At 53.7% G+C, this 25,449-nt stretch overlaps 1 protein-coding gene across 1 annotated transcript; it reads left to right on the forward strand.

Moving 5' to 3' along the window:
• The first annotated feature begins 6,129 nt into the window (after positions 1-6,129).
• On the forward strand, positions 6,130-23,722 carry RSPO1 (R-spondin 1). Its single transcript, XM_032302550.1, has 6 exons — positions 6,130-6,219; positions 10,949-11,334; positions 19,397-19,588; positions 21,603-21,752; positions 22,020-22,208; positions 22,966-23,722. The coding sequence occupies exons 2-6, from the start codon at positions 11,241-11,243 to the stop codon at positions 23,130-23,132; spliced, it is 792 nt and encodes a 263-aa protein (XP_032158441.1). The 5' UTR covers positions 6,130-6,219; positions 10,949-11,240; the 3' UTR covers positions 23,133-23,722.
• The last annotated feature ends 1,727 nt before the right edge of the window (positions 23,723-25,449 follow it).

The following is a 25,449-nucleotide window of genomic DNA, read 5'->3' on the forward strand; positions in this document are numbered from 1 at the left end:
GGCCCACCCATGGCATGGAGGGTCATCTGCTTTAGTCAGAGTCTACTGACTTAAATGTTAATCTCATTTAAAAACTACCATCACAGAAACATCTAGAATGATGTTTGTACCATGGCCTACCCAAGCTGACATAAAATTAACCATCACATTTACTTCTCTTACTATTGGATATTGTGCCTTTTATCTGTATTACTACATGGTTGAAGGGAAGGGCAGAGGGCCGGGGATAACCTTGCATCTGCCTACAGTTAGGACCTGGAGGAGAGGTGGGCAGGAGGGCAAGAAACTGGAACCACGATGGCGGAGAGAATCATTCCAAGAAGGAGGGGGTATCAAGGGTTGCAGAGAGCTAGAGAGAAGGAGAAAGACATAGAAGTTGTTGAATATGGTGATTCAGAGCTCGTTGGTGACCTTAGCAATGTGTCCTGCAGGGCAAGATGTCTGTGAGAGAGAGGAGGACTCTCTCACACACAGGCACCGGGAACCCTAAGCTGTGAAGGGAGCAAGCAGGAGATGATTACCAAACACGCACCCAATAGAACGAAAAGGAGAAGGAGTCAGTGGTTGGAAAGGATGGGGGAGCTACCGAGATGGAGTGGTCAGGATGGTCCTTTCGACAAAGGGATGCTGAAGCTGCCCATCTGAAGAGCTGTGCAAAGGCCCTGAGACAAGGAAGTGGTCAAAGACTTGAAAGAAACCCAGTGAGGCTGAAGCCAAGAGAGGAGACAGATGAAGCCGGAGGGATCCGGCCTTATAAGGGATGGTGTTTGGATTTGATTCTAAGTACGATGGAAAATCACTGGAAGGTTTAAACAGGGTTGTGAGTGATGGGATCTGCCTTATAATTTTTAAGATTTTTCTCTGGCTACTGTGTGAAGCCTGTGCTGGTTGAGGGGGGAGGGGGAGTGAGAGGAAGTCGAGGGAACAGTAGGGACGCTTCTGTGCAGGCCAGGTATACAGCAGCAGTGAGGTGAGCGGTCCCTGGGTTCGTGGATGGTCCACAGGTAGCTCCAACAGGATTTGACAATAGAGTGGTGTGGGAGGGCTGAGGGGTGAGAATGGAAAGTATCGCCAGTTTCCTGTTTATCAGGTTCACTGCTGTTTACCAAGAAGGGGAATGTGGGGAGAAAGAGGTTCTGAGTAGGATTCACGGGTTTAGGGGAAGCAAAAGGAAATCGAAGGAGTCCCCTAGCTGTCCCAGCTGTCATGACCAGCGTGGGGCCCCGGGTGGCTTGAGGGGTCCACACTGGTGGCCGAGGGTCCAGCTGAGCGTGGCTGTGGATCAGCAGTGAGACTATCCCAGGTAGCGGGGGATGAGCCCGCGGAGTCTGGCAGGAAGAGGCAGAGGGTTTGCCGTTGAGACGTTGGGGCAAGGTCAGTGCCTGAATCACTACTGAGTGGTCCAAACGGGAAGAACCAGGATTAGGACGAAGGGAGCAAGAGATCTGGAGCAGAAGGAGGTTATGGTGAGGGTCGGGGGGTCTGGGGGCCTTAGAATCTGTGGTCTCAGTGAAGGAGCAGTTGGAGGTCAAGAGGGAGGGGCCGTGTGAGTGGGAGGCGGGAGGAAAGCAGATAAGACTAGCACTGTCCGCGAGGTCCAAGAGTGAGAGCGGCTCAGACATGGACAAGGAGGTCTTGAGCCTGCCATGGAGAAGACCTGGAGACGGTTGTCAGAGTCCCGTGTGAGCGAAGCAGGCAGCATGGGCTGTGTGGCAGGGATCTTAGGGGAGGAGAAGAGGGAGGTAGAACAGTAGGAGTTTGAGAAATTCGGGGGCATTTGGAAGATGGTGGAAAAAGGGCCATGAAGGGAGGGTCGGGGGGTCAGGGGGAAAGGAGGCGGAGACACAGGCTCCTTACTCCTCATGGGAAAGACTGAGCGGTTTTCAAAGACCCCTCAGGATGAGGGCTGCATGTCCCAGGTGTGTGTTAGGGGAGCCCCATCTCTGCTACGATGAGGTAGAAAATCTGGGAAGGTGTATTTCTGGTGTACTGGGCTTCTGGAGGACATAGCTGGCCTCTGGAAGGGATACTGAGGAGGGAAAGGGGAAAAGGAGAGCAATGCTCTTTGAAATGACCTTGTCCCGTCTCTCCCCTTCAAACTCAGCCTTCACAAGAGCTGCCAGGCAGCCCCAAACCCCCTCAGAAATTCTAGGGGCCACCCACTGTCCTCAAGATGCAGTTCCTGCTCTTCAGCTTGGTACACAAGACCCTTCTGGAACCATCTCTTCTCTTGCCCGCCTCTCACTTCTCTTATCCTAAGTCTCCGTACAGCAGAACCACTCTGGTCTCCAAGGGTGCCATGGCGCATGTGGCCTCTGGGCCCTCGCACTTGTCGTCCCCTCTGTCTGGGACAGTTTTTTGATCTCATGTGCCTAGAAAATGCCAACAAGCCTTTCAAGCATCTCCTCCTTGGAGAAGCTTCTCTGACTCCCTCAAGGAGTTGAGATCACACCTTCCTTCGTGCTGTCACTTGACCTCATCTTCCTTGTCTTATTAATCTCTCTCTCCCACCAGACCTGGAGTTCCTTAAGAGGATAGACAGAGTGATGTTCATTTCTCGGTCCTCTGTACTCAGCCTGGTACCTGGGATACAATCACACTCAGTTAATATTTAATGAAGGAAAGGACAAACAGATAGCTAGTTATAAGAGCCAGCATGTACTAAATACTTACTACTATCATTCCCAGCATTGTGTTATGCTCTTTGAATCCATCACCGAATGTTATCCCCGTAAGAAGACTGGTGTACATATTGTTCCTTTACCCATTTTACAGATGAAGGAACTGAGCCTCAGGGAGGTAAAGTGACTTGTCCCAAGGGCGTTGAGCTAGTTGGTGGTAGAAATGGGCTCTGAACTCAGGGCTAATTCCAGTGTCCGTACAGTTAGCCATTATCTATGGCCTCTATGAAAGAGGGAATACAAGATCTCAGAGAGTAACAGGATCACGGAGACTAAGGGTGCAGGGGACTCCACGACAAACTGACAACAAAGTCAGCCTTTTTTTTTTTTTTTTTTTTTTTAAATAACAGTGATGGTCACAAACACTGTTGGTTGCCTGCCCCAAAGCCCATTTTTCCTTCTTCTGTGCCACAGAGTTCTGCTTTAATCTATGAACACTCTTCCCCATATAATCCTGACTGGTGTATGCTAATCCTAGCAGCAGCATCCTTCTTGTCTGCAATGGGTCCATCCAGTTAGCTTAAAATTTTTTTTTAATTGTGATAAATACACATAACAAAGAATTTATCATTTTAACCATTTGAAAATGACAATTAACTCTTTAAAAAGAGACTACTGGACTTGTTGCTGGACTCCGTCGATGAAGATGTGTAGCCTGGAGCTGCTGCAGCCATCTTGTGATCAGGAGGCCAGTAGCTGATGTGCTGAGGATGGTAGAATGAGAATATAGGAAAGAATCTGATTCTTGATGTAGTTGCTGAGCTGCTGGATCCTTCCTACCTCTGCCCTTCTTGATACATGAGATAATAAACCACGCTGCTGTTTAAGCTCTTTTGAGCTGGTCTTCTGTCACTTGAAGCTGAAAGTATACTTGTAAAGGGACAACCCAAATGGGCCAATAGTTCTCACCTGGTAAAGGATGACAAAAATGATAAGGAATTTTGTTAATCTCCAGGAGCTACTGCCCAGGTCTGGATCCACTGTCTTCTAATGAGAATGGTGATCTTGGTTTGAGTGAGGAATGATAATGACCTGTGAATAAGCGGTCGGAATCTACAAAAGGTACAATCCTAGCCATCCGGAGGTTCAGCTCAGGAAACATCAGTTAGGCATGTCCATGGAGCTGGGATCCCAAGGATGAATCAGACACTGTTTTTGCCCCCAAAGGGGCTCATAGTGCAGTGGCAGACAATCACGGGCCAGTGATGAGTGATGGACAGATCTACACAAGGTCCAGAGCCTGACATGCAAAGTGGCTGGGTGAAACTTCATGTAGGCATTTTGAAGGATAATAAGAGAAGGGTCAGAGAAAAAGGCATTTCTTGGCAGAAGAACAACATATGCAAACTCAGGGCAACACTGCTGTCACAGGGAAATTACAAGCCATTTAGCATAATGGGAACCGGGCTGGCCTCTTGCAGGTCATATGTCTCTGAGCAAATTGCTTGATGTTTTTGAGGCTCAGAATTCACATTTATAAGAAAAAGAGAAAAGGGAAAAAGGAGGAAAGTAAAGTGATTGTGAAATTAGGCAACAGAATATATATGCCAAGCCCAGGGCATGTATATGCCAATGCCCTGGAAGAGGCATATAGTAGCTGCACAAGAAATGTCCTTTATTTATTGTCACATGGTTCTAATTCATTATCTTCCCTGACCCAGGTGGCTTTCTTCCCTTACTCATTCCTGAGCCTAGTAGTGAGGCCCCCCAACTCCCGCAGACTTTTCCTCAGGCAGGAAACCCGAGCCCATGGTCTGGCCTTAGACATCTTCTAGGGCTGGGTGGTTTGTGTGATTCCTTCTCTTCTCTCTCTCTCTTTTTTCCCCTAAATGCAACAAAATAAAACCAAACAAAAAAGCCCAACGCCTGGCGTGGCTTGTCAGGGAGTTATGCAAGTGTGTAAAAAAATAAAATAAAATAAACATTGAGTTTTCAGCATTTGGGGCTTGTTTGATTAGGCGCAGAGCAGAGCCAAGGGCCGGTGAGACATAGGGAAAGCTCAGGGCAGAGGGGAGAGGGGAGTTGCTTGAGAGGGAATTGGGGGTGGGGGCAGGAGCAACTTGGAAGTGGCTTTTAATCCTCCTGCACACTTGGCAATGCTGTGGCTGAATGAACCCAGACGCTGGGCACTGGGGACCCAATCGCTCCACATGCTCTGGCCATCCACCATCCCTGTTCCCTGGTCATCAGGACACCCCAGGGGTCATTCCATCTATTCCCGTCACTATAAAACACCCTGCACCCTTGTCTCAAGGGGACTCAAGATTTAGGGCTCCCACCTCCCCCTCCTAAGCAGATTCCACAGCCTGTCTTGATTGCTTACCACCCCTATCCACCTCCCCCCATCAGTGTAGCTTTTCTGCTCTAACTTAACTCCTGCTAACTACAGCTTGAGCCCATGTTCCTTTTTCCAATCTGAGCTAAATCTGGAGAAGAGCTGTTTGTGGCCCCGAGAAATGTCTCCCCGTCTTCTTCAGGCTTGACTTCAACATCATCTGGGTCACTGCAGGTGTCTGCAGCCCTTTGAGACTCCTTCCACGCTCATGGATAGAGCCCCTTCCATTTGCTAGGCTGTTGGATCTTTCATTTCACTAAACCCTCCAAACAGATGAGGCTCAGAGAAGTTAGGTAACTTCCGTATGCCACACAGCTGGTAAGTGATGGAGCAGGGATTTGAATCAAGGGTTTTTCTTTCCAGATTTCCCTCACTCTTCCACAGCAGCTCACCCGGATTCCCAGGATCTTACAGCCTCACATTTCCTTTGAACTGGGAAGATGCTCTGGAAGACTTGACCCTGAGAGGAGGAGGGCGTGGCCAGGACCACAGGCCCCGGTGAGCCTGGTCCTTGTCACTTTCTGGATTCCTGATAGGGAAACTGAGGTTTCTCGAGGCTCTCAGACCCTGTTCTGACCCCCAAGATGCCTGGAACTGCGGCGGGGGCTGTGGCTGAGTGGGATCCCCAGGGTGCGGAGCGTGGGGAGGGGAGGAGGCTAGGGCAGAGGGTCTGCGCCGGGGTCCGGAGGGCGTGTGCGGCTGGTAGCCCCGCGCTCCAAACGCAGCGCCCCAGCTGCTGTGGGCGAGGGCTTGCGGGAGGGGGCTAGGGACTCCCGGGCCTGGCACTCCAGTCCGTTTTTTGCTGCGGATCCAGGCAAGGGGGGCCGGCTCGGGGGGTGGGACTGCAAAGGGGGGGATTCCCTCCCTCGTGCGAGCAGAGGACTGGCCCCTCTCCGGGCTGGGAGCTCCGGCAGAGCGGAGGCGCGACGGAGAGCACCAGCACTGGGCGGAGAGCGGGGAGCGGACCGCCGGAGTGGGGCATTGCGGAGAGCGAGGGCCGGACCGAGCCGCCCCAAAGGACCGATGCGCCGGGTGGGGCGCTGGCCCCGGAGGGCGTGAGCCGCCCGCAGATTGAGCAACTTAGGAACGCGCAGGCGGAGCGCGGGCGAGCCGGGCGCCCAGGACAGTCCTGCGGCAGGCGGGCGAGCCGGCCGCGCCCTCGCCCCTCCCGGGCCTGCCCCCGCCGCGGCTGGCAGCGCGGAGGTGAGTCCCCCCTGAGCTGCTCCGTCCTCCTCCCTAGCGTCCCCTTTCCCGGGACCTGGGGTGCCGGGGACTTCCCGTCGGGGCTCGGTCGAGCTGAGTGCCGGGGGGACGAGGGGGGGAGGGGGCGACAGCGAGGGGAAGGGGACTTCTGGCTGCTGTGGGGTCAGAGGGCGGGAGAGGGCACCTCCTGGAGCCTCTCCTGCTAGTCTTTGCCGCCGCCATCCGCGTCATCCCTCAAGTCGATGGGCAGCCCCCTCCCGGTTGCTGCCTCGGGTTCCCCTCAACCCCGCAGCCCCCGGTGATCGTCCTCACTCTGGATTGATCTCATCTGACTCTGAATCTGAAACTGATGGAAACTGATCGTTCTGGATTCCCCAAGCCCATCAGTCTTGTTCACCCCTCTTCCCCCAGCTCTTGATCCCTGGTGCTGTCGGCTCGAATTCCCCTGAGACCCGTGGCCCCTGATTCTTTCCACCTCAGTCCCACAGCCTGAGTCTGGGTCCGACGTGGCAGGCTGCGAGCACGACCGCCCCCAGTGCGCTGCGAGGTGGCGCGACTCGCTGGCCCTCGGGTCGGTCGCTGAGGGACGGATGGTACTGCTTGGTTGAGGAGAGGTGGGGGGCTGTGTTCGTCCGGGGCTCAGAGGAGGACAAGGACGGATTCTGGGTGCGGGTGCTTGGGGGCTGAGGCTTTCTTGTGAAACTGACCTCTTGGAGAATTCTCTTGGATTTGGGGGGGGGGGGAGACAGTGAGAGGGACTTCTGATCCGCCTCCCCTCCCCCTGCACCTGCTGGGCCTCTCCGGGACAGGAGAGGGAGGAAGAATTTGCGCGCACGGGGCAGAGATGGAGGGACGTGCAGGAGCCTTTCCCGGCTGCCCTCGGTGTTCGAAGGGTGGGGGGCGGCCCCAGCACCTGGCTTGGCTCCGGCCGACACGCTAATCCCGACAGGTCGGGCAGGCACGTACTTGGTCCCGCCCCCCGCCCAGCAATACCTCTGCCCCCGCCCGCCAGCCCGCTCCGCTGCCGAAACTCCCCACCCGTAGCCGGTCCCAGGGAGGGTTAATGAGACATTATCGGGATGGTTTACATTTTTGGGTCTGTATCCGGCCCCGGACGGAGTACCAATTTATCCTGATAGTGTTACAGGGAAGAAGGTGAAAGTTATTGCAACCTTGCGGGGGCACCGAGTCCCCGCCCTCGGCTCCCCGCCCCCCCTCCCCCCCCCCCGCCCAGCTGTGTTCCCCTGGGCAGCCTGTGCCCTCCCCTCCCCAGACCACCTAGCCTGTGCGCGGCCTCTCCCCTCAGTCTCCCGCACCAGCTCTGCCTCTGCTGCCAGTTCCTTCCCCACCTCCGTGGTCAGCTCCCTGCTCCCCTGTCCCGCCCTCCAGACACCCAGTCCTGAGCAACAAACCCCACTCGGTGTTCACTGGGCTAGATCTGTCACCCTGAGACCCTTAACCTCCCAGTGCCAATACAGTGGGAATAATTCACTTCTTTCCTAGAGTTATTCAGAGTAAATGCGGGCCCAGCACATGTCAGGTAGGTCAGGCATCTGATGAATGTGAGCCCTTCACCCTTACCCTGGCAGAGACAAAATGCCCTTCCTTCCCCCCACAGATGCCTGAGACCTTGATTACTGCCAGCAGTTCCCATTGCTGGCTGTGCTCATCCAGGGTAGTCTCTGTATGTGCTTGGATGGGATGGGGAAGGAGGGAGGGGTGGAGGGACCTGTGACCTTCTGGGGGCTTTTTCCGCAGCATCCTTAGTCTGAGACCTCTCCAGCTTTTAAAATGGGATTTCACATCAAATTCTGAGTTTTCAACTTCTCTTTTAAAAAAAAATCAGAAGATTTGACAATATTTAATCATTATCTCTGCCCATCGACAGTCCACTGGAGTTGAATAGCACCCGCTCCCTTTAGATGAGACATTTGCCCCCCAGCACACCCCCTCCACAACTGGCTGGCTGCCCTCCTATTTGTTGCTTATCCTCCTGGCCTTAGCTCCTTTTCGGGGTTGATTATATGTGTATATACTTCTTTTTAAAAATATTTTATTTATTTATTGGACAAGTAGGCAGAGAGAGAGAAGGAAGCAGGCTCACAGACCCCAGCTTTAACACCAGGTTGGTCGGATGTGGCCTTCTCCTCCAGAGAGAGAGAAGGAAGCAGGCTCGTTGCTGAGCAGAGAGCCTGATGCGGAGCTCGGTCCCAGGACCCTGAGATCATGACCTGAGCTGAAGGCAGAGACTTTATTCAACTCACTGAGCCACCCAGATACCCCATGTATATACTTTTTAAAGTGCTTGATTCTCCTCCCATCTAGCGATAGGTGAGTGAGGTCAGTGTTAGCTGATCCCGTGTTATTCAGATCTGAATCCTCCTGTCCGTTTCCCAGCTGAGATCATGGTTCCAGTGATTCAGGTGGGAGTGGGCCAGAAGGGCCTCACCGGTGAGGACCGGAGGAGCATGGCCAGAAGAAGGCTGAAAGCTCAGACGTAGGAGGATTGAGGGGAACAGAGGCAAAGGAGAGGGAAGGCGAGGAAGGAAGCTGACCTTGGTTGAGCCCCCCAACCTGGTGTGCCAGGCCCTGGGCCGGGCAGGCACAGGAGAGGCAAAGGAGATCTCTTCTGGCCCTAAGATCCCATGGATAACCGAGCTCGCAGTAAAACCAAATTCTCACAGACCCCGGCTTTAACACCAGGTTGGTCGGATGTGGCTTTCTCCTCCAGTGTTTGTCCAGTGTAAGGACCCACGGCACCCCAAGAATGTATCTGCCAGGAGTCTTCAGTTTCACAAATGCCTCCGTCAACCCTGCCATAGTGAGTGATCCCACGGGGATGAATGCGAGTATGGAAACTGCATAACAGGTCTCAGTATTAAGGCCCGTATCCAGATGATACCAAAACAAAACACCTGTATTGCTTTTTGGATGACCACTGGCATGTAGACACAAAATTGTGGCTTCCTGGTCATAGAAAATACAACCATGATGAGTGAGTCCTCCTGACGTGCCAGGTGCCCTTCTAAGGCTTTTCATGTATTGGCTCATTTAAACTATAAAAACCACCATCCTGTCACAGATAAGGACCAGCTGAACAACTAGGCTGAGGTAACAGCTAATACACAGCGCTACCCACATTAGAAGCCCAGCGTTCTGCTTCCTCCCTTAACCATCATGCTCTCTACAGCTGGCCTCTGGCTAAAGACCCCGGTCTGATAAGCTCAGCTGGAGGACCGACCACAGTTTGCAGGTGAGGGAAGTGTGTGGTGGAGGCAGGGGAGGAGAAGGGCTCCGGCAGGGCACATGGGGAGTCCTGGAGGGGCACGCAGAGGCTGGCGTTTGGAGGTGGCTGGGGGCATCCCCGCCCCAGCTCGGCTAGGCTGCAGGGCCAGGTGGGACCCGTCAGCCTCGTGTAAACACTTCTCACAAGGGCAGCTTAACCACTTGAGTGTGACTGGCCTTCAAAGCTGGAGGGAGAGGCCGAGCAGGGAAGTGCCGAGCTCCCTTGAGGGATAACGATTTATCTCCCGTGCAGGTGGGCTCCCTGGGGCCTCCCCCAGAGGCCAAGGGGAAAGGGGTTGGGACCGTGCTGGAGGGGCACTGCCGCTCCAGCATTTCAGATTTCTCATTAGTAAGCCAAAACTCAGCCAACTCTCAGAACAAGCCTGTGAAACAGGCATCTTTATTCCCATTTTAGAGATGAAGAAACTAACGTTCAGAGAGGCTGAGTGATGTGTCCAGAGGCATCTAGCTGGCAGGTGGGAGGGCGATGCTTCCTGGGCATCTACGAAGCTTCCTGAAGCCTGGCTCTTTTCCTTCTGTCCCTGGGCGAGCATGGGTGGGTCTGCAGCCAAGTGTTCAGGGCAATGCTTTCCAGCATGCCTGGGCTGGGAGAATGTGCGGGAGTAAGTGATCCCAGAGTGTGAAGCTCGGTGTTCGGCTCGGACTCCCAGGTCGGGCTCCAGACACACTGCTCCGGGGAGGGACCAGCTGCCCCTGCCCCCATCACCCGGCCAGCAGGCCAGCGGGTCCAGAGACCTGGCTCTCGCTGGGCCAGGGGATTATCCCCATTCTCTGTGTCTCTGGCCAGGGCGGGCACTGCTGCCTCTTTTATCCTCTCACAAAGGCCAGGCCCCCAGGGCCTGCTGTGTCAGAGTTTCTGTGGCCGGGGGAAGCCTTACTTCCTTTTCTCCCGCCAAGCCCAGAGGGCCACGCAGAGTCTGCCCACTTGTTGGGGGGCCACCACTAGAGCTCCACAGGTGAAAGGCACAGGGGTGACTCAGCACTGGGAGGAGAGGGCTGAGGGGTCACTCACAGAAGGACAGAGAGCTCCTCTTCAAGACAGAGGCTATTCCTGCAGTATGAGGTCAGAAGGGTAGATCTAAAGAAGCACTTCCAGTCAGAGCTGGCCAATATCGGGCAGGGGTGGGGCCAGCTGGTTCACAGGGATCCACAAATTGGATGTGAGAGTCTGCCATAGTCCAGCTGCTTGGGTAGCCGGCTCCAGTCCCAGGTTAGGGCGTTCTGTGAAATTCCCAGGAAAAGGTGCAGATTTCTTCTACAGGGTGGGGGCTGCGGCGGGGGGCAGGTGGGTAAGTTGTCCTATTCAACCATTCGGAGTTCTCACTGTCTTCTGGGTAGGAGACCACGTGGGACGGTAGGAGACATTAGTTAGCGGGACCCCAAGGTTCCCCAGAATTAACCTCTCTTTATCCTCCCCCAACAGGTTGGTTTTTGGAGGTGTCCCCGCTGAAGTGGCAAAGAGCTCTCCCATGTGACACACCTGAGGTGCCTTTGGGGAAAGCTCTCTGGACCTCCCAATGGGCTGATGAAGAAGTGGGCTCCCCACACCCTCTCTGCCCCCAACTGAGATTATGGTGGATTTGGGATACGGCCCAGGCCCGGGCCTCCTGCTGCTGAACCAGCCCCGCAGGTGTTAGCAAGAGCCCTGCGCTGTCCACCCCCCCATCCCCCAAAGACCACCCCTTCTACCGGGGGCCTGGAGCTGGCAAGTGACTATGCGGCTTGGGCTGTGTGTGGTGGTCCTGGTTCTGAGCTGGATGCATCTCGCTGCCGGCAGCCGGGGGATCAAGGGCAAGAGGCAGAGGCGGAGTGAGTAATGGAGCAGGGCTGGACCACTGCTGGCCTTGGGAGCGGGAGGGGGCCGCCTGGGGACCTGAGGGCCATCGGCGGTTTCATTCGGTGATGACCATGGCAGATTTTACTTTGTCTATTACAGCTGTGTAGATTACTCAATAGATTATCCTGTTTGTGGATTATCCGGTGTGTGGATTAATTTGTTGAGATTAGCCCCTCTGTAGATTACTTTTGTCTATTTTCCCCTTTGTAGACTCTGCTTTCTAGATTAACCCCTCTCTTGTGAGGATCCAGTGTGTGGATTATGCCTTTTGACATAACACCAGCTTTGTGTGGTATCCATGGAGATGGGGTCCCCTGCTGCTGGGGCCCCAGCTTCAGGGTGCTTGGCCCCCTCCTCACTGATAGGAGTTCTCAGCTCTTTTCTTTGGGTCTTGGCTGAGTGTGGGCCCCCGGTAACCCCTTGGGGCCAGGAGCTCTACTAAGCTTGGGGAACAGCTTCCCTGCCAAGTTCATGGGGGCAGATACAGCAGAGTAGGGAGGCTCATGAGACTGTCCACTCCCATGGTTTTTAACTCTGCACAGTGGGATTCGGGGAGCTGCACTGGGGGCTGAAGGGGAGGTAGTGGGAAGGAGTGTGGCCCCACTGCCTGTCCAAGCAGAGGACTGCTAACTCTTTCCTGTTTTCAGCCAGATTCCACATAAGATGTCACTGGAAGGGGTTCTCACAGTTTAAAAAAAAAAATTAAATTTTTTTGTGATACAGATAGGCCTAAGGACACCTGGTTGATACTGGAACCCAATTCCCATGAACCCTGTCTTCCTAAAAGCAGAGCTTGACAGAGCTCATGGTGAACCTGTCCCCACAGAATCCCATCCCTGGCAGACCTGAGAGCCCCCTGGCCTCATCCTGGCTCCTGCCATGGGGGGTGGGGGGTGGGGGATGGGGTATGCGAACCTGCCTAGTATGTGAAGGGAGTCGATGCTGGCTGTGCCAACTGGCTAGGGAGAGGGAGGGGCCCTCTGGTACAGACCCCAAGGGCTCTCTCCCTTTCAGCGTCCCCCATAAGGCATGTCACTCCCACAGGTGGGAGGCTCCTCTGAAGTGCAGCACAAGCCCCTCTTGCTTCCTCCTGAGGCTGTCAAACCCAGCCCCACCAGGAAATTCGGGAGGCAGTGGAGTTCTGTTGGGTCCCCACCGGTGCGGTCCAGGCCAGAACCCAGCCCAGGGAGAGAAGCTCAGAAAATTGGTGAAGCTGAAAATCCCTGGCTTAACACACAATTAGAGGCAGTTAGGTTTAATCATCATCGAGGCCTTGATTTTCTTCTCTGCTCCAGTATCTTGGGCTTCACAGGCCCAATGTGGTTTCGCGATTTATAACCAGTCTCCTTTGTTTCCAAGGTGGGGGGGGGGTGGGGGCATGAGCTGTGTCACACTTCCACTCACACTTTGACTCAGCCAGGGGTCAAAGACCTGGGTTCAAGTCTGTTGTATCGAAAACAACCACAACAATAACAAAGTACTGCCTTGAGCATCAGAAAGACCTGGTCCCTGCAAAGGCCAGGTGAATGCCCCAATTTGATGGGACCACAGCCCTGTACCGGGTGGCATGAGTGCAGACGTCCTTGATGGTGACATGTGAGGGTGGGGAAAGACTTGGGGTGCAGTGAGGACCTGGAGAGGGATGAGGGTTGCTAGACAATGCTTGTTGAATAAAACCCATAAAGCTGGAAGGGTGATTGCAAAGGGATATAGTACAGCCTACGGGAGGTTTTATTTATGCGTGTATATTTGGTGGGAACCCTTTAGAAAATAGCAAAGCTCTGTCTAGACTTCAGGATACATGTCGTTGTCACATGAACAATGTGTGGACTGTTTGGCCCTAGGGTTTCTGGGGAGTAGGAAGGGAAGAAAGGACCACGATGCCGTGTGTGGCTGCTTGACCTTGTAGCCACTGGGGGGGCAGTGGGGAGCCAGCGTGGGGAGGTAGGCTGGCTGTGCAGATGAGCCTCAGATCTGTCGACTCTGATAGAGCACCGATCAGGAGACATATACCAGTCTGGAGTGCAGAAATGGCTGATCTCAGACTTGGGTGATGGTCTCCCTGCACGGAGGGAGTGAAATTGAGAAAAGGGCTCTTAGCTGTGAGTTAGGAACCCTAGCGGGGTGATTTCCTCCTCCCATTCACTGAGGACCCTCCGTCCCCTCCCTAAGCCCCCTCTTCACTCAGTTAGCCTCTTGTCTCCTCACTGGCCCTCGCCTGCTCCTGAATGCTTTCCTGCCTGGGCCTCAGGGTGCCCACCTTGACTCCCCACTTCTCGCACTGAGTACTCCTTCTCCTTACTGAGACTCTTTTAGCTGATTTCTGGGTCCCTTGCTCAGTCCTGCTGCCTTGAGTCCCTCATTTCTTCACTGAAGCCCGGCTCTCCCGTCTGACCCCATCCAGACTTTGTGGGGCAGTGAGATCAGGGGAGACTTCCTGGAGGAGGTGGCTTTTGTTTTGAGGCTTGAAGGAGTTCATCAGGCTCGGGAGGTGGAAGAGAATGTTCCAGGCAGAGGGACCAACTTGACCAAAGGCACGGAGGTGTGCAATGATGTGATGTGTGCAGACAAATGAAAATAGTTCTGTTTGGCTGAGGGGTAGTGTTGAGAGATGAAGTGGGTAGGATCAGCTCATGAAGGCTTTTCAGGCCAGGTAAAGAAGTTAGTAAGACCAGACGGGTCTCAGTTCTGCTGGTGATAGGGAGCCATCGATGGATTTTAGGAAGGGGTGTTTTGGTTGTAGGAACATCAGTTTGCAAGGGTTTTGTGCAAGAATGGATGAAGGGGCCTGAGAAGCCCCAGGGAATGGAGGGGGGCACAGCCTTGCCTTCCCAGCCTGGGGAAGTGGGCTTCACTGAGGACTTGGCGGGGGCAGAAACATGTGAGGGGGTTTTGTGAAGAGGTCGGGAAGTAGGCTCCATACTTTCTCTGAATGCCCTCCACTTCCAGCCCACCCAGCCTCCACAGCGAAGCTATAGCCCTACAAGGCTGCCTCCCCTGCGCGCCTCCCTCCATCATGGACATAGGAACCTTGCATGTGGTGAATCTGGCCATGCCCTTCTGAGGTCCCCTTCCCTGCCAGTAGCATAAAGCCCTATTTTCCATTCTGTGAATGCACTAAGATGTTCGGTGCCTCAGAGCCTTTGCACAGGCTGTTCCTCCTGTGTGGCACACCCTCTTCACCTAGCCTGCTGGGTAAGGGAGTGTCTTCCATTACTCATCCACTCACACAGCGTGAGCCAGCCCTGCTTGCCGCATCCCTGGGTGGGCCTTTGTTTATGCCTCAGCTCTAGCTCTAGGTCCCCAGCTCCCAGCCCTTCTGGGCACAGGTTAGGTGTGCAGTAAATGTCTATGGAATGAATGAGCCTCACTTTTTTCCCTTTGAATCATTAGGCATCCCCCAACACCCACCATCTTCCTTGGACCCCGTTTCCCGCACATAGAGCCCCCCTCCCTGTGGCTGTCTATTTGCACCCTACTGCCCATGCACCTGTCTCATTAAGCTGAGAACACCCTTGGGTTCCTATTCTTCTTGACCAGCATCCCCTTCCTCACTGAACTGACCCCTGCCTGTCACCGAACTCCTCTCCTCCTTGATAAGCTCTCCTTCTCCTTCCTGTGTCCCCAAACTTCATGGAGCTCAGTTCCCTTTGTCCTTGTCTCAAGCCCCAAGGCCACTCTGCTTTGCATTGCAACTCTCCTGTATCCTCGGGTCTTCACTCCATCAGTTCACCCAGCCCCGGAGTCTCAGAGGCGCGTGATCACAGCCCCTGCTCCCCGCTGCTCTCCCCTCTCTATTCCTATGTTCTCGGATGCTTTCTGGCCCTCTCCTCCCTTTACCTCCATCTCCACCCCTTCCACCCGCTTCCCTTCCCCCACTCCACCAGAATTGCTCCTTTTGGGGTCAGCCAGTGGGTCACCTCCCCATGCCGGTATGTGGCTGTGACCTCCTCCCGGCTGTCTCTGCACATCTCCCCCTTTGCAACTTGGCTCCCGTGCCCACTCTCCCTCAGCAACCCCCCACCCCTACCCCTGGATTCTTTCTCAGTTCTCTCTGAGCCCCTCCTCCTCGACTGGCCTGTTGAGTGAGTGTTGCCCACTGCTTAGGCTCTGCCTCGGGATGACTCCCTGTCCCATGACTTAACCACTGATGACCACAGCTTCCAAAGTAGGATCCCTGCATTCTCTCCCCTGCTCCACAGCTGATTTCTTGAATGAGATGACTCTCCTTCCTCTGCTCCTTGACCCCTGCCTTCTGCCCTCTGCCCCTGTCAGGGGCACCATTGCTGCCTCCTTGGCTGACACCTCAGCAGCTTTGGAACACTGACGCCTCCCTGGCCTGCCCAGTGGGCTCTGCTCTTGGCTTTCATATTCACTGTGCCTTTGAGTGACCTTTCTTTCTTCTGCCCTTCCCTTAAATTCCTGGTTCTTTTGCTCATTCTCTTGACCCACTGTCCTTTCTGTCTTGTGGACGCTCATGCCTTTATGACTGTTTTCATATTAAAAACGCCACATTGAAATCTCCAGCCAAAATATTTCTCTTGACTTCCAGACCCACAGGTTCAACTGCCTAATAGACACCTCCCCCCAGATATCCCACAGGAGCCACAACGTCACCACATCTAAAACCTGACTTCTCATCCTTCCCCCACCCAAACCTGCTCCGCCTCCTGTGGTCCCGACTTGGTGAAGGGCGAAGGGCCACCTTGTCACACAAGCCTAACACCTTGGAGTCACCCTCAGCTTGCACTTTCCCCAGCCCTCAGCCCCATGTCTGGCCCACATCACCTGGTCTTATTGATGCTCCCACCTGAGTATCTCACCTGTGTCCACTCCTCTGCATCTTCTCCATCCAGCTGTCTCTTTGGGCTTGAGGTATCTTCTTGTCTCCAGACTTGCCATCCCTATGACCCATTCTCCCTATCACAGAGTGATCCGACCATGTCTCTGATTTTAAAGCCCCCAGTAATTCTTCACTGCCTTTAGGACAATGTCCAAATTCCTTTGTCCAGATTCAAGACCCTTTCTTATCTTGGCCTGTCTCCCCTTCCAGCTTCACATCTAACCCCTCCCTCCATGCTCCCTGCCCCCACGCTGATTTCAGATCCTGAGGGCTCCACACTTTCTCTTGCTGTGTCACTGAGAGATCTGAAGAGAAATGCACACAGAGATGTGCTGGTTGGTTGGGAGATGGACAGCAGGATTCTGAGAGGGCCTTTTGCAAATCTGTCCTTAACAAAAACGACAAGGATGAAGACACAAGCATGGGAACATAGTTATATGGCTGGCAAATAGGACGCTCGGATCAGTTCAGTTATTGAAACCAAGGCAAGGATAGAGGGGACATTCATTTCAACAATGAATTCAGTAGAAACTTTGAATAATAGAGAATATATCTTTGAAGTAGAAGCAGTACCTAAAATTTAAACAAACTTATTAATTTGTAATACAACCAAATAAAGGACCAAAGTGGAAAAGGAAACCCAAGGGCTCCCTCATAATGCCAACGCAACACTTAAATATTTTTGCTCCTAGAAGAACTAAACCAAGAACAATATTAATTTTTAAATACATTGATTAATTAACATCGGCTCTATACAAATCAATTCTATATATATATATTTTTTTTTTTTTTTAAATCAATCTACCTGAACTTCTGGTCTCCACATTACCTCATGTGGTCTTGCCCTTGACCTTCCTAAACTTTGTTCCCTCTGCATTGGCACACATGCTGGCTGCAAATCCTTGTTCAAGTCATTTCACTTCCCCGTGCCCTCCTCTGTAAAAACAAGGCTTACAAACTAATAATCACACCTGCTGCGTGGGTTGTAAGGATTTAGTAAGTGAACGCATGAGGAGACCCGGGAACAGAGTAAGCGTGCCACATGGGGAGTCAGCAGCCGTGGTGGTTGTGAAACGGCTGTGTTTTTTCCAGCCCCTTCCCCTTTTGCTCATGTCCTTAACTCTTTCTTGCTCATTCTCTGGTTCTTGAAATCAGGGATCGCTCCTGCAGCTGGTACTTCTCCCAGTAGCCCTCCAGAGTAGACATCCTCACATCCGTTTCCAGTGGTGGGAAAGGAGACACAAGAGACACCGTGTTTTGCCCCAGGGCACAGGTCCAGCCTAAGCTCGGGGTCCCCTACACTCCGTGATCTCGTGTCGTCTGTTCTGATTCCCCCCGGCTCTCTACCCCAGCCTGCATCGCCAGCTCCTTGCTTCATGCTTGCTTCTAAGTGGCTCATATCCTCTCTGTGTGTTACCTTCTCCACTTGCTTTTCTTCCTGTGGGGAGGACCTCATTTAGTGACCAGCCCCACTGTCCCACCACCACCTACCCTCACTCTGGCCCCAGACTCCTCCCTCCTGTTGGTCTTCTCTGCCAAATTCTCTCAAATCTTTTTCTGTCCATCTCCAACTTTGCAGAATTTTATTTAAGACGTTCTCTTCTTTCTCACCTGGTTGATCTGATCAGCTTCCTTGAAGATGGTCCTTTGGTCCCTGGTCTCCATCCAGGCTGCCAGAGGAACCTCTCAACATGTAAATCAGCTCAGGTCCTGCACCTTGCCAATAGCTTCCTACTGTCTAATCAGTTATGAGAAAGCTCCCAAGAAAAACTCTGCGAAACAGGGGTCCTTTGGCCACAATATTTGGCAAGTGAAGCTTCCTCTGTCCCCCTCTTAGGAAGTCACTCTGCACAGGAGCCTGGGAAAGCCTGAAGAATCCTGTGCTAAAGAACCCTGTTTAGACCCATGGACCCAGTGTTCTGTCTTCCCTGATGTCCTGGCCTTTTCTCTATAGCCTCTAAGGAACATTTAGGAGAAAGTGTGTTCCAGGAATGCTCTTTGGGAAACGCTGCCTGGCAGGATCAAGTTCAAGTTCTTAGCATGATTGTCTTTCACCATTCCCCTCCCTGTCCCTTCTGCACCCCAAATCATCTGTAATTCCCTTTGGGTTCTTTTCTACCTCTGCGGGCCTGCTTCTAGAAGGACCCTCACCTCTACTTCATGATGGACAAATCTCTACTAATTCTTCAAAAGTTGGCCCAAAGGAAACCTTCTTCATGACTCCTTCCTTCTTTTCTTTTTGGGTTCACTCTTACTAGGCCTTGTGGCTGTCAGCGTTTACTTGTTTGCAGGTCTGCCTGCATCACTGAAAGATCGGTTTGGAGTGGTCAGGAGAGCCTCCCTCCATGTCCCCAGTGCTCACCGGGCACAGGATACTTGGGAGGGGTGCAGGGAGTTTTGGTTAAACAAGTGACATCAAAGGGTTGAGACCCCATGCTGGGGCTGGAGGTCACACTGCCTCAAAGGAAGGCCAATGTTTCCCAAACTTAGCATCACCGACATGTTGAACCAGGCAGCTTGTTGTGGGCCCCCCACCGCATGCCTTGTAGGATATTTACCAGTACCCCCAACCTGTCTCCCCCAGATGCCGGCAACAGCCTCTTCCCCAGTATGACTATCAGAAGCATCTCTAGATGTTTCCAGATATCCCCTGGGGAACAAAATCATTTCTGGTTGAGACCACTGTTCCAGAGCCAAGTTATTCCATTTGTCCTCCTGTGTCCGAGCAGATGATCTTTTTCTCAGATAGTTTAACCCGTTGTCCTTCTTGACCTTAAAACTTTCGCAAGGATAAAAAAAAAATCCCCTTCTTCCATACCTGAGGCTGAGCTTTTCTTCTTCTTGGGAGGGCTGGGGAAGGTTCCAGGAAAGGTGCAGCTTCAGGAGCTCCTCGGGGAATGGCTAAGCAAGCCTGGAGAGTAAGCCAGTGTTGTGCCTGGAGGCGGGGCAGACATTTCGGAGGGTTGGGGGGTCTCTTGCTTCAGACATCTGTGCCAGTTCCCTTGAGGGATGATGCTTGGAGGCTTGTCAAGCGGCCTTACAAGGAGTGGACATCCTGGCCTGTACTTTCTGAAAAGCACATTTGTCGTGTAGGAAGAAACTCTTTGGCTTGCTTCCCACCCTCGTGGGAGCCTGGGAAAGATGGAGGTCTCTCCTACAGCCGCCTTCTTACCCCTCTTCCACCCTTGCAGTCAGTGCGGAGGGGAGCCAGGCCTGTGCCAAAGGTTGTGAGCTCTGCTCTGAGGTCAACGGCTGCCTGAAGTGCTCGCCCAAGCTGTTCATCCTGCTGGAGAGGAACGACATTCGCCAGGTGGGCGTCTGCTTGCCTTCCTGCCCCCCGGGATACTTCGATGCCCGCAACCCCGACATGAACAAGTGCATCAGTGAGTGTGGGGAGGGCTGGAGAAGACGCTGGACACTGGGGGAGGGTGCTTTGAATGGTTGGTGGCAGGCAGGAGGAGGAGAGGGGACATGGAGAAGGGGAGATGAGGCTCTGTGTCAAGTATCCAGCAGCCAGCCAGACATCTCAGGGAGTCCCTCCACCTTCCCAGCTCATATATCCATATCAGAGCCCTATCTCCCGCTTCCAAACCTGTACCCACCTGCACTGCCGTGGTGTCCTGGGCCACTCACGCCATCGACTCGAGAGCCAGCTTGTCCTTCATGTCATCTCCCGTCTGTCTAATGACCAGATCGTGCCTGCTGCCTCTCGTTTCCGCCCTTACTGCCATAGTCTCGCCCGGGGTCCCTGCTGCCTCTCTCCTGGACTGTCTCAGTAGCCTGCTTCTCTGTCCTCCAGCACGTATCCAGTTCCCTTGAGCCCTCCCTCCGCATGTCAGCCAGAAAGATGCTTCTGAGACACGTGTCCTGTCCCATCACACTGTGATGTGAAAACCACCCCGGCCCCACGGACCGCAGGGAAATTCAAGCCCCTGCCAGCCTGTCCGTTCCCCGCACCCTCCTGCCCCACCCCCGTGTCCAGGTCTTCTTGCCGGCTGGGCTGGGCTCCCCCATAGCCGCTGTAGCTCTGCATGTTCGAAGGCACATTCTGCCCCACCTCTGTTCAGGCTCACTGTGACATACTGGGGGACAGGCAGGGAACACACTCCAGTGAACAATGCCAGTGCCCCTCCCATTCGCTCAGGGCCTGGGAGATTAGAATGCATTTCTAGATCATGTGTCCGTTGAGCCTCACAACAGCCTTTGGAGGGAGATGGGACCTAAGTGACAGGTGCCCTTTTTTCGGAGGCTGATAGCAATGAGGCCTGCAGGGGAAATGGCTGACCCGAGATCAGCCTTGGGTTCTAAGCTTAATTCTGCTTCTTTCTCATTGTACAACTTCGCGTGTGTTGCAGCCTCTCAAAGCCTCATGTCTGAAACGAGAGTGCTAGTTTTCCCCCTAGGGCTGTTGCCAGAGGCATATAGAAAGCCCTTAGTGGCGACCCTTACTGTAGGTCCCCTGCAAGCAGACCCAGGAGTCTGAGCAAGGAGGGTGGAGTGGAGGAGAAGGAGCCTCCAGGAGGCACAGAGGAGGGGTCGGGTGCAGTGGGATGGGAAGACTTTGGGGATGGAGGGGGGACCCTGGGGCTGCCCTTTTGGTCCTCAGGGTGTTTGGGGTAGGAGTTCCTGACTGAGCCAGCTCCCGCAAAACTGGCAGCCCCAGCTGCAGGTGCCAGAGGCTGGGAAGAAGTCAGCCTTGCCCACAGTCTGGGAAGGGAGAGGTTGTGAAAGACTCTGCCTGCTTCCAGCCGGGGCCCTGTGACCCTCCCTCCCCCAACTTCCCCAGAGGAGGGAGAGCTGGCAAGAGGGGATCAGGGAGGGACCCAGGAGTCCAACCAAGGTGGTTCCTGGAACTGGGCCTTGCAGAGGGAGAGGAATTTGCCCTGAGATCTCTCCTTCCCCCTCCAAGCGGATTCTTTTCTCAGGGCAGGAGGGGAACCAGGGTTTGAGGTGTCATGGATGTCTAGCTATGGTGAGAGGAAACCATATAGCTGTGAGCGGGGATCATTGTATTCCTCAGTTCAACTCTGATTAGGTGGTCCTCTGGTGTGCCATGATGCGCTGGGACCCTTCTCCCCCCCCCCATCCCCCAACGAATCCCAGAGGGTCCCACCCTGCTCCTCTGAAACCAGCTCTTCTGTGCCTCACCTTGGTTCCAGGGCCTGGGATTGGGTTTGGGGTGGTGGTAGCTGACCGGCCCAGCCAGCCCTGAAGAGCGACACCTTTGGCTTCCTCTGCTCACCCTTCCCTTGCCTTCCCTCCCTCCCAGGACTCTCCTGCGGTCATGGCAGCTCAGGGCCAGGGTCCTGCCCTCAGGGTTGGGGGGGCTGCCCTCAGGGTAGAGGGGCCTTGGGGATGGGGGTGAGCCAGAGGCCCCCAATCTGGCCCTCTCCTCAGAGTGCAAGATTGAGCACTGTGAGGCCTGCTTCAGCCACAACTTCTGCACCAAGTGTAAGGAAAGCTTGTACCTGCATAAGGGCCGTTGCTATCCGGCCTGTCCTGAGGGCTCGGCGGCCGCCAACGGCACCATGGAGTGCAGCAGTCCTGGTGAGTTTGCGGGGGTGCTACGGGCCAAGGGGGTTGGGTCCCCGGGAAGGGGCAAGGAAAGCCTGCTTATCCTCTACCTGCAGCCCCTCCCCCGACAGCCCTGTGGGGTTTGTCCCAAGGTTTTTCTGGCCTCTGGACCAAAGATGCCTCCAGCCTCAGGCTCAGGCAGAGAGCAGGTGGGAGGGGCTCCCCTGGGGCATTCTGGGGTACCCAGAGGTGACCCCCACCTCCCTTTCTTTCTCTCTCTCTTCCCTCCTTTCCTGCCAGCGCAATGTGAAATGAGTGAGTGGTCCCCATGGGGGCCGTGCTCTAAGAAGAAGAGGCTCTGTGGCTTTCGGAGGGGCTCCGAGGAGCGGACTCGGAGGGTGCTCCATGCCCCTGGGGGGGACCACACTATCTGCTCGGACACCAAGGAGACCCGCAGGTGCACAGTGCGGAGGACACCCTGTCCAGAGGGTAAGCTGCGTGCGGCCTGTGCCTCCCCGGGGCTGGGAGTTGGGGACAGCCATGGAGGTTTGATCACTTCTGCCTCCTGCCTGTCACCTAGGAAAGGGCCATAGGCTGGGGCCAGATGGGAACCTCCAGTTCAAGATGCCATGCTGGGGGAACCAGTGCCGGGTTCTGGCAGAGAGCAGTCCCCAGAGCTCCATGTGGTGGGAGCTGGAAGCTTCAGTGTCTGTGTCTTCCAGTTTCCCCATTTTCTCTGAACCAGCACGTGATGGCATCAGAGGTTTCCCTCAGAGGTCTGAGGGGGGCCACAGAAGCAGGTGCTAAGACTCAGAGAGGTGTAGTGATGTGACCAAGGTCACACAGCCTGTAGTTGGCCATGAGGTGGCAGCTGCCCCCAGAGGCAGTGGAGTGGGGCACAGGCGCTGGGGGTTTTCCTGCTTGTCCTGAGAGCTGCACCAAACATCTTGGCCCAGTGGGTTTCAAGGTCTGTGAGAGACACAAGCAAGAGGAGGGTATCTGGTTCATCAAGGGATGGGGGGAAAGGCTCCTGGGACCCCCGTCTCCATAACCATGTTGTAGGGTCCCCTGAAGTGGCCGCTAGTCTGAAGAGGCCTTGAGGGGGACCGCCACAGCCTAAAGGCAGTAACTCCACCCCCCCGCGACTTCCTCCCCAGTCCCCTCCTCGAGCCCTGGGCCATGCCCGGGGCCTCCTCGCTTGCTGCAGAACGTCCTTTGTTGACTCTTCCTGCTGTTGGGGTTGCAGGGCAGAAGAGGAGGAAAGGGGGCCAGGGCCGGCGGGAGAACGCCAACAGGAACCCGAGCAGGAAGGAGAGCAAGGAGGCGGGCGCCGGCTCTCGGAGACGCAAGGGCCACCAACAGCCGCAGCACCAAGGAACAGTGGGGCCGGTCACGCCTGCGGGGCCCACCTAGGGATGATTGTCACCTCCAGGCTCACGCAGGAAGAGTCCAGCGCTGCTCTGTGTGATGGAAGCTTTACCGAACTGGAGCGCTGGGAGCAAAGCGTGTACACGCTCTCCATGCATATATGGACACACAGACACACACACACAGGGCCCATGTTCAAACATGCAACATACATACATGTATGTGCACATGTGCACGCGTGCACACACACACACACACACAACCAAGGCCACCAGAAGACACGTCTATCTCTCGGACATCACCGCAGGAGCAGGGTGGGGAGGTAGAGGGGGTCCCCTTTGCCTGGTAGAGGGCCCAGCGACACAGACTTGGCTTGCGATGCTCCCAAGGGACATGTCAGAGGAAACATTTCCCAGCTTCCAAGCCCAAAGAGAGTGGATCCTTCTGGAGGAGCTGATAGGATCGGCCCAGCATGGCAGACAGGAGCCAGAGCTTGGGGACTGTTCAGCATTTCCAGCTGTGTGACTTTATCCTTGGAGAGTACTGTTACACGCCCATGATCCGTATCAGGGCTGCCCCGACTCTGAAAACTGTTCACAGGTTTATTTCAAATTAAAAACAAAACCAAATGACAACGGTAGCCACAGGCACCACATTCCTTCACAGGGGACAAGGATTGGTGGGTTACCTGGGAGCAGGACAGGACAGGGCTGAATTTCGAAAGACCCCCTCATGGGCCCCTGGGCAGAAGGCCCAGAGCAAGAAGAAAACTTTGAGGCTACTCTGAGGGTGATAACCAGGTTCTCTGCAGCCTTATTTGTCACTCAAAGTGTGGTTTGTGGACCAGCATCCACGTTATCCCTGGGCAGTTTAGAAGGGAGAGTCTCAGGTCCCATCTCAGACCTGATGAACTGGAGTCTGCATTACAGTGAGGTCCCGGGTCACTGGCACGCGCATTCAAGTTTAAGAAGCTCTGCTCTGATCACGTCTATGGTGGGAACCAAGGTCCTGGCCAGCTTATCACAGGAGGGACGCTGGTCCTCCTGTTAAGGAAGACTTCCCATCCAGGAGAGGTAGAATCTGAGTCCTAGAGCACTTAGTGACACCCTGGTAGGAGGGAGTGTTCAGGCTCTCCAAGACAGCTGGAGACTGTTGGATCCAAGGACAGGACATCAGACAGCATGACCTCCTGTGGCATTCTCAAGTGTCCACTGATAACCATATGTGCCATATGGGCCCTGGACTGAGGGGTTTCTAGGGGGAGCCAGGAGTTAGAAGTTGGTCAGGGTAACAGGCATGAACAAAAGGAGCATCCCAATAAATGTGTAATTACCAATGGGTAGGGTTAAGACCAGGCAACTACTGGCACATACACAGAGCTATAAAGGTAAATAAAAATAAGGCTTTATCTCAGGGAAGCTTTCCAGAGGAGGTGGTATTTGAGCCGAGCTCTGAAGGATGAGTAGGTGTTAGGACAAAGACAAGGGATGGTGTTCTAGACCAGTGCTGTCTGATAGAAATACCAGATGAGCCACTGACATAATTTAAAATTTTTCTAGTAGCCACATCTAATGAGTAAAAAAGCAACAGGTGAAGTTCATTTTAATTATAGCCATTTATTAATTTAATTACTATGACACCAAGTATATGCTCAAATGTTATCTTTTTAACATGTAATCAATATAAAAATTATTAACATCTTTCACATTCCTTTTTTTTTTTTTCCAAACTAAGTCCTCAACATTCTGTGTATTTTTGCACTTCACAGCGTATCTTAATTTGGACACTAAATTTTCACCAGAAATAACTTGACTTGTATTTAGATTTCATAAAAATGGAAAAGTAGACTCACATACTGAATTCCTCCTTCAGGAAGAGTTAAAAATTTTCCAACAATTTGAATTGACTAAATTTTAAATTTTAAATTTAATCATTAAAATTAAGTAAATTAACAATTTGGCTCTTTGGTTGTACCAGCCATGTTTCAAGGGCTCACTAGCTACATGTGCCTAGTGGCTACTGTGTTGGACAGCAGAGCTCTGTATAGATGGCATTGCACATGCAAATGTCCTGTGGCAGAAGGGAGATTGGTGTTCAAGGAACTGAAAGAAGACCAATATAGCTGGAAAGTCTGGAGGACAAGTGAAGTAAGATGATTCTAGAAAGGTCTCCTGGATTTGGGTCTTTTTTTTTTTTTAAGATTTTATTTATTTGTTTGACAGAGATCACAAGTAAGCAGAGAGGCAGGCAGAGAGAGAGAGAAGCAGGCTCTCTGCTGAGCAGAGACCCCCAATGCGGGGCTGGATCAAAGGACCCTGGAATCATGACGTGAGCTGAAGGCAGAGGCTTAACCCACTGAGCC

This window comes from Mustela erminea, chromosome 10, assembly GCF_009829155.1.
Source record: "Mustela erminea isolate mMusErm1 chromosome 10, mMusErm1.Pri, whole genome shotgun sequence".
NCBI classification, from domain to species: domain Eukaryota; kingdom Metazoa; phylum Chordata; class Mammalia; order Carnivora; family Mustelidae; genus Mustela; species Mustela erminea.

Excerpts from the sequence above, each read along its gene's own strand:
- RSPO1 (XM_032302550.1), top strand. The coding sequence starts at position 11,241 with ATGCGGCTTGGGCTGTGTGTGGTGGTCCTGGTTCTGAGCTGGATGCAT. Across the intron at positions 11,335-19,396 it reads GGGCAAGAGGCAGAGGCGGA|TCAGTGCGGAGGGGAGCCAG; the intron begins GTGAGTAATGGA and ends CCACCCTTGCAG. Across the intron at positions 22,209-22,965 it reads GAGGACACCCTGTCCAGAGG|GGCAGAAGAGGAGGAAAGGG; the intron begins GTAAGCTGCGTG and ends TTGGGGTTGCAG.